Source organism: Neomonachus schauinslandi, chromosome 15 (assembly GCF_002201575.2).
Source record: "Neomonachus schauinslandi chromosome 15, ASM220157v2, whole genome shotgun sequence".
Taxonomy (NCBI): domain Eukaryota; kingdom Metazoa; phylum Chordata; class Mammalia; order Carnivora; family Phocidae; genus Neomonachus; species Neomonachus schauinslandi.
Genome location: NC_058417.1, coordinates 41971102 through 41979530, shown reverse-complemented (window position 1 = coordinate 41979530; position 8429 = coordinate 41971102). Strand labels below are relative to the sequence as shown.

Sequence of the window (8429 nt, the reverse complement as noted above, 5' to 3'; positions counted from 1 at the left end):
ATATTTTTCAACACATCATCCGTACGTTCCTGAAGACTTCGGTGTAAAAAAATGCCTTAATGGACCATTTATATTGTATTTTCAGAAGCTAAGATATAGCTGTGATTCTTTATTTTTGTATAATACCTTTCTGTCCAGTATAGTATCCTATGTATAATCCATCTTTATATTCTTTTCCCAGTTGATAAAGAAACTGTGACAATAGGAGATGAATGTGTGATCAGAGACATGCATAGATTTAGTGGCAAAACCAGGACTAGGATACGGATGTTTTTGGATGAAGAATTCCCAAATTTGGAGCAGTTTCATTTGGAAAAAAAAAAAAAAAAATTTTTTTTTTAATATTCCAGTGACCACATAATTGAAAGTGAGACTGAATTCCCAACCAACACAGAAGAAATCTGGAATTTGGGGGCTGTGCCAAAGGCAATTGCTGTTGACAGGGACAGGCTTGGTTCCCTGTGAGTTTGAACTTGTTCAGGAGACGCTTAGCTTATAGAGCATGATTGAATGGGCATGTGGACCTCATACCAGAAATGTTGGCTGTCCCATCATAAGTTCAGGAAATAATTCTTAGGCCCTTTGGGGCCAGCTTGTCTTCTAGTTTCTCCTAATGTTTTTTTCTTGCCAGGGTCAGCAGAGCTATGGTTCCAATGACAAAATCTCCTCTCTTGGGCTGGAAAAGAACATTTTAAGCAGTGGTTCTCCTGGAGGACTTGTTAAGACCCAGATTGCTGGGCCCCACTCCCCAGTTTGATTTAGTAGGTGCAGGGTGGGGCCCAAGAATGTGCTTTTCTAATAAGTTCCCCGGGAGTTCTGGGAACCACACTTGGAGAAGCACCATCCTCTCGCCATTCCCTGGGCTGCCAGGTAATGGGGAAAGTCCACCCAGATCGGGCTGTTTCTTTTCAGCCTCCAGCAGCTAAGGATCTCACAGGAGCTCTGAACAATCTTGAGACTTCTGAAGATGACTGTGCTGGGTTTACCATCACACCTCTGACGGTGTTTTCCTTCAGCATGCTTTCCCTGCCTGTTACTTCACTGAATGTTTTCTGAGGTTGGGTTGGGATGTGCCGGCCTTTGCTTTCCGTCCGACTTTCCTTAACGACGCTCACCGAAGCAGCTGAGAAGGATGACTCATGTGCCACCACAATGAACATTGGTTCTGATAAATGTATCCTTCTCTTTGTCCGTCTCCAAATGTTTCTCCATTGAATACTCTTGAACAGTTTTCATCTTGTCATTGCTGGGGGATCCTTTTACCAACAGGAACTCATGTTGGCCAGCATTTTGAGCCCCATTCCAAGGACAACCATAAATAGTCAATTTAATGAGAACTTTCCCCAAAGAAAACATGTTAACATCTACTGTGAAGGGAGGAAGGATTTCTTAGGGAAAATAAGAATCTATACTCCCTGTGGATAGCACTGGGTTTCCCAGCAGTGGAAGTAGTTAAAATAATATTGAAATTTTGACTTTGTCCTCAGAGACCATATAATTTTTTGGAAAGAGAACACAAACACTGAATACTTTTGAGCTGAAAATATGGACGGATGGAAAAATGTGCTGAGGAAAGTCCCTACCAACAGACACTTATGAGAAGATTCTATATATTTTTTTTTTTAAGATTTATTTATTTGAGAGAGAGAGAGCACAAGCGGGAGAAAAGGGCAGAGGGTGAGGGAGAGAGAATCTCAAGCAGACTTCCCGCTAAAGCGGCGGGAAGGTCCCGAGGAGCCTGATGCAGGGCTCGATCTCAGGACCCTGAGATCATGACCTGAGCCAAAACCAAGAGTCAGACACTTAACCGACTAAGCTACCCAGGTGCCCTGAGAAGCTTCTGCATTTAGAAATCTACCTTCTTAGGGGCTTAGTTGCTTCAGTCTGCCTTCAGTTCAGGTCATGATCTCAGGGTCCTAGGATTGAGCCCTGCATCGGGCTCCGTGCTCAGCAAGGAGTCTGCTTCTCCCTCTCCCTCTGCCTCCCCACCTGCTTTTGCGTGCTCGCTCGCTCTCTCAAATCTTTAAAAAAAAAAAAAAAAATCCACCTTCTTAAAGATGAGAAGTATGGTGGGTTATCAAAGAAGGGGAGGTTGTGTCAGAGACATTTTAAAGCACCAAAGCAAAAGAGTTACGTTTTAAGAGTACAGAGGATTTGGGCGCCTGGGTGGCTCAGTCGGTTAGGCGGCTGCCTTCGGCTCAGGTCATGGTCCCAGGGTCCTGGGATCGAGTCCCACATCGAGCTCCCTGCTCTGTGGGGAGCCTGCTTCTCCCTCTACCTCTGCCTGCTTCTCCGCCTACTGGTGCTCTCTCTCTCTCTCTGTCAAATAAATAAATAAAATCTTAAAAAGAAAAAAAAAGTACAGAGAAGCTTGTCTGGTGCTAACAGGTTGGTTTTTTTTTAGTAATCTCTACACCCATTTTGGGGCTCAAACCCATGACCCCGAGATCGAGGCGCGTGCTCTGCTGACTAAGCCCGCCAGGCACCCCCAGGTTGTGTTTTTAAAGTCCCAAGAAATGAGGGGTAAAGTTTTTGGCTAGGTATTTTCTAACTGGTTAAACTTATTTCATGTCTTTTATAAATTCAGAGTTTGTGGTTATTAGAACATGTTTTTCACTTAAGCTTCAGTGGTCTAGGGAAAAAAGCAAATTGATAAAGTTTAGTAAGGTTAAACAACTTATTTAACTCTTTTTCAAGCATTTTAACAGTGCCAAGTACATAAAATTTTTGCCAGTTACAGTAATACTCTGTTGACTAAAACTAGCCTAGATACTCCCAACAATATTCTGCCATGATCTAAGTACTTATTCTGGAATAAAATTTCATTTTCTTTCTTTCTTTTTTTTTTTTTTAAAGATTTTATTTATTTATTTGAGAGAGAGAGAATGAGAGACAGAGAGCATGAGAGGGAGGAGGGTTAGAGGGAGAAGCAGATTCCCTGCCGAGCAGGGAGCCCAATGCGGGACTCGATCCAGGGACTCCAGGATCATGACCTGAGCCAAAGGCAGTCGCTTAACCAACTGAGCCACCCAGGTGCCCCTAAAATTTCATTTTCATAAAATATTTTAACATTCAAATTTAGAGAAGTCTGAGATTTTTATTCTGAGGATTATTCAAAAGTTTAAACCTTTGTAATGGTAGTTTCAGGATTTCCCATTAGACCAAAGATAAATTATCATAAGGACTTTTTATTTATTTATTTATTAAAGATTTTCTTTATTTGACAGAGAGAGACACAGCGAGAGAGGGAACACAAGCAGGGGGAGTGGGAGAGGGAGAAGCAGGCCTCCCGCAGAGCAGGGAGCCCGATGCGGGGCTCGATCCTGGGACCCTGGGTATCACGACCTGATCCGAAGGCAGACGCTTAACAACTGAGCCACCCAGGCGCCCCAGGACTTTTTTTTTTTTTTTTTTTTAAAGACTAGGAATCTGTAGAGAGAGAATAAGGACAGAGCAGTAGTTGGGACCTGTGTGACCTGTACCCTAATCCCTTAACTCACCTGTAGCTCTGTTCCGAAACACCAATGTGGAAGATGTCCTCAATGCCCGAAAACTGGAGCGAGACTCGCTTCGGGATGAGTCCCAAAGGAAGAAGGAACAGGACAAGCTGCAGAGGGAGAGAGACAAACTAGCCAAGCAGGAGCGCAAGGAAAAGGAAAAGAAAAGGACACAAAGAGGGGAGCGGAAGCGATAACCTTGGTCCACTCTGTTCTTTCTCCTCATGGACTTGATCAAAGGGAGAAGTGATTGTGCACATGTGTATTTAAGAGAAGTGAGAGAACATTGCAGAGTGGTTTCCCAAGGCATTTCCCTTTTGTTTACATGGTCAAAAGGAAAATCACAAACACTTCTAATTACAAAATGTGCCATGTCTCTGTGGTGTGGGTAATCAGATTATTGTGGTTGATGTCTGTACCAAAGATCTGGAATGGGGGCAACTTTTATATTTTAATACTGAAGTCCTGGCTCCTTTTGGCCACTTTAGAAGTCTTCCCTCACCTAGGATAAATAACAGAAGTATTCAGAAAGCAGACAGTTACAGTTTTCATCCTGAAGGAGCAGAATCATGACCACTCCTTTTCTGAGGTGAAATGTGGGAGCATAAAGTACTTTGAAAGTAGTAGTTACCTCTTACTGTATTGTTTTATGGATGAAATAGAAAGCTAATGAAGAGCCTACCTGGATCCAGATATTATGTCAACATGGCAACAAACTATGAAAATGGAAGAAATGATGTGGTAGATGTTCTAGATTTGAGATTTTTTTTTAAGTTTCAGCCTATGGGAGGAAAAGAAGTATCTTTTTAAGTAGAGATAGTTACATATTTTTCCTCATCCAGGCTGTGATTTTAAAGAAGGATGTGTATTGGGTGGAAGGATATCATTGATAGCTAGATTCACTTTTTATAATCATGAGCCCTCTTGACTGCTAGTAGAGATTTTAATCCTGGTCTGCCCTAAAACATAAGTATAAAGATGTGATAATTACAGTTTGGAAGAAACTGCAGGAACCATGCATCTAAGGAAGAAACACTGGAAATCTCTGCTAACACAAAGATATTTAAGAGTGTACATTGTGTGTACTCAACAAATTTAATGAGTGGAAAAACCTGGGAGAGTCAAAAGTGAGCAGGAACTCTCCATTTCTACTTTTGTCACAAGCCACATTCAATTGTAAATAAGGCCTTTACTTCTGGCAGCAGACTTGTCAAGAAACCCGAAGGGAGCAATCTCCCTGACAAGACAGAAAATAGGTATTTTATACCTGAGTTTGGCAAACTACTGCAGGCTAGGAAATTTGGCGCGGTTTGTTTTTGTATGGTGCAAGTCAGCAAGGGATTTTGCATTTTTAAAGGCTTGTAAAAGAAGGAATATGTGACAGAGACCTTTTGTGGCCTGTGAAACCTAAAATATTTACTGTCTGGCCCTTCAGAGAAAAAGTTTGCTGACCTGTTTTATACCATTAACTAAGAGGTTAACAAAAAATTCTTACCTTTGTGCAGAAGGTAAAAAGCATGGTTAAGGAAAAGATGTGTCACCTCTATACACTCCTATAACCGTGGCATTGCATTTTAAAAAAGTAACCATCTTTTAAAAAAAAATAAACTATTTAAATCACTGTTTTCTGATTGATTGATTCCTTCCAGCTATCCATGGAAATGAATTGTGTGAACACTTAGGAATGTGTTGAATTTTGCTTTGTATTTTGATTAGCCCAATATGCTGTATTAGTAGAACCTCTTCCTAGAATCAAATTCTCTGCCTCAATTTTCCTGTGAAGTTGGGTATTAGGAAATCAGAAAGATTACCTTGTTTTATTTATTTATTTATTTATTTTAAAGATTTTATTTATTTATTTGACAGAGACAGAGATAGTGAGAGCAGGAACACAAGCAGTGGGAGTGGGAGAGGGAGAAGCAGGCTTCCCCCCGAGGAGGGAGCCCGATGTGGGACTCGATCCCAGGACCCTGGGATCATGACCTGAGCCGAAGGCAGACGCTTAACGACTGAGCCACCCAGGCGCCCAAGATTACCTTGTTTTATTGGAAGTCAGTAAATTGGCTTTGAAGTCCTTGCAGTCCTTTTGGAGTCTTAGTCTTCTATGGCAGTAGCAATAATAAGCTGTGGCTACAGATAATTTATGAGAGAGCCTATTTTATTAACCCTCATTTTGGATTTTTAGTTTATTTTCACCTTGATTTTGGTCTCTGAAGCAGAGCCAGGTTATATCCATGAGCCCCTGAAGGGTACTTGTTATAGTCTAACAGTAGCCAGTTCTTCTGGGACTCTCTTATGTTACAGTTAGGTGTATACTTGAACTACTGTTTATTTTTTTTAAGATTTTATTTATTTATTTGACAGACAGTGAGAGAGGGAACACAAGCAGGGGGAGTGGGAGAGGGAGAAGCAGGACCCTGGGATCACGACCTGAGCTGGAGGCAGACACTTAACGACTGAGCCACCCAGGCGCCCCTTGAACTAATGTTTAAGTGGGAAAAAAGGATCAGCTCATTAGGCTTTGAGTAAGGTTATTCACTTAATTCAGATGCTGATAAATCCTTTATGTCTAAAATGTTCAGTATTGTAAAGGGCAAATTTTAAACAGCCGTATCTTCTGTAGTATGATTGACATTTTAGTCCAAAATTGGGATTGCAGTCATTAATTCCCAACACTCTAAAACTTAATGGTAGCAGATATTCAAGTGGTAAGGATGCTGATATAATTCAAGATAATTTTTAACTACTTTTATATAAATCACCTTGTCTATTTAAAAAAATTGAATACACCAAATTCTTTTGGATTAGAAATGATGAGCATCAGCTTTATCAGTTTCACTACAAATTGTATGTGATATTTTTTGTTCCTCATAGGTTGTAATTCAGAAGTACAATACATAGGAACCATCCATTAGAGAGTATACCATAGAAAGGGATAACCAACTAATATGAGAATTATTTGCAGGGTGATGTGATTAACAGAATTTCAAAGAATTTTTGTGTTTGGTTTTAGTTAATGGACTAGTGTTTTATTTCTGACCACTGTCATGTTAAAACTTCCCCAGAATTTTAATCTGGTTTGTCTTGGTTAGTATAAAGGCAGAGCAAAAACTTCATCTTTGGGGTGCCTGGGTGGCTCAGTCAGTTAAGCGTCTGCCTTTGGCTCAGGTCATGATCTCCAGGTCCCTGGCTCCCTACTTGGCGGGGAGTCTGCTTCTCCCTCTGCCTCTCCACTTATGCTCTCTCGCTCAACTTGCCCTCAAATAAATAAAATCTTAAAAAAAAAAAAACAGGCGCCTGGGTGGCTCAGTCGTTAAGCGTCTGCCTTCGGCTCAGGTCACGATCCTAGAGTCCTGGGATCAAGCCCCACATGGGGCTCCCTGCTTGGCGGGAAGCCTGCTTCTCCCTCTCCCACTCCCCCTGCTTGTGTTCCCTCTCTCGCTGTGTCTCCCTCTGTCAAATAAATAAAATCTTAAAAAAAAAAAACAAAACACATCTTTGAAGGAGGTCAGGCTCGATGCAAGGATATCTGAATGGCACTGGTTTGTCTACCAACATTCTTACTTAAATGTTAATGAAATTTATAAATTTTTTTTTTAAATGTTTTATTCACTCATTCATGAAAGTCAGAGAGAGAGAGAGAGGCAGAGGCAGAGGGAGAAGCAGGCTCCCCGCCTAGCAGGGAGCCCGATGCGGGACTCGATCCCAGGACCCCGGGATCATGACCTGAGCCGAAGGCAGACGCTTAACCATCTGAGCCACCCAGGTGCCCCTAAATGTTAATGAAATTTAAAACTCAGGCCAGTGAAATGAAATTTGGTTTTCTGACCTTCCGTGACACTTAAGGTTAGAAACTAATACAAAGATGTAAAAAAAAGAAACCAAATATTTTCAACAAAGTAATTTATTTTTTCCTGAGAGACTAAATTCAGTACAGTATTTGTTTTCAAAACATCCAACATGTCTTATGTCAAACTTAACCACTTTCTATGCAGTGAGTGTGGTGGGGTGATCTATTTTATTTGACTACCCTCAATGTAATTCATTTGGGTAGTTCTAAAGCGTATCAGTGATCAAAATGTTTCTCCCTACAGTTACTCCTGCATTCTCAATCAGTTTCTTCCGCACATCATCTAAAGAAAATTTATGTGGTGTGATTACACTCTTTAATACCAAGATTTCTAAAACTAGGAAAAACACCAACATTTAAAACATCAGTGTTTCTAGTCAAGGATAGTTCAATTAAATTTCATCAGTACATTATATTATAGTTTAACTCATGGAGAAATGTTAAAACCCAAGATCTTCTGAGTCACATAATACCAACATTTCATATTAATGAATAAATTACTCGGGTTTCATACAAAGATATTAAGTGATGAGAAACAGAAAAAGCCAAGCTTTCAAAAGCTTTTAAAAAAAATACAGAAGCAAACTAATGAACACAACTACACAAAATATACACTAACCAATTGCAAACTAAACTAAAGATTAACCTTAAAAAAATACATTTTAGAACTTCGTGATACCCTCATAAAATGCAGCAAACTAAGGGTATTAAAACAATAGTCATTATTTTAGTTACTGTGCATCAACTCTAAAAGATCCAGATAAAGGAAATTTGTTTTTGATTCAGTTTAAATACTTTAAAATTGGAAATATGTAATAATTGATAGTATAATTAAATTTTAAAGAATATACACAAATGATTTGAACAGGTTTTATATTCAGTAACTTGCATGGTTTTTACACTGGCACTTTTATCACTAATTTAGGAGAATCAGATGCATTTCCCTCCATATACTTAGGCACTAAGATTTCAAATTTATAAATATGGTAGTATTTTAAATATTAAATTTTTACATGAATATTGGGTTCATCCTTGTTTTCCTTTGTTTCCTAGGTATTATCCAGTTTTGTAAGGAAAATACT

At 39.8% G+C, this 8429-nt stretch overlaps 1 protein-coding gene across 1 annotated transcript in view; it reads left to right on the top strand.

Moving 5' to 3' along the window:
* The window catches only part of CCDC43 (coiled-coil domain containing 43), a 12026-nt gene extending 6912 nt beyond the window's left edge, over positions 1 to 5114 (top strand). Inside the window, exons 3-5 of the mRNA XM_044921837.1 lie at positions 913 to 973; positions 1058 to 1174; positions 3507 to 5114. Of these exons, the coding sequence (XP_044777772.1) occupies positions 913 to 973; positions 1058 to 1174; positions 3507 to 3694 (366 nt within the window). The 3' untranslated portion in view covers positions 3695 to 5114. The remainder of the gene's footprint in view (positions 1 to 912; positions 974 to 1057; positions 1175 to 3506) is intronic.
* Positions 5115 to 8429: the final 3315 nt, after the last annotated feature.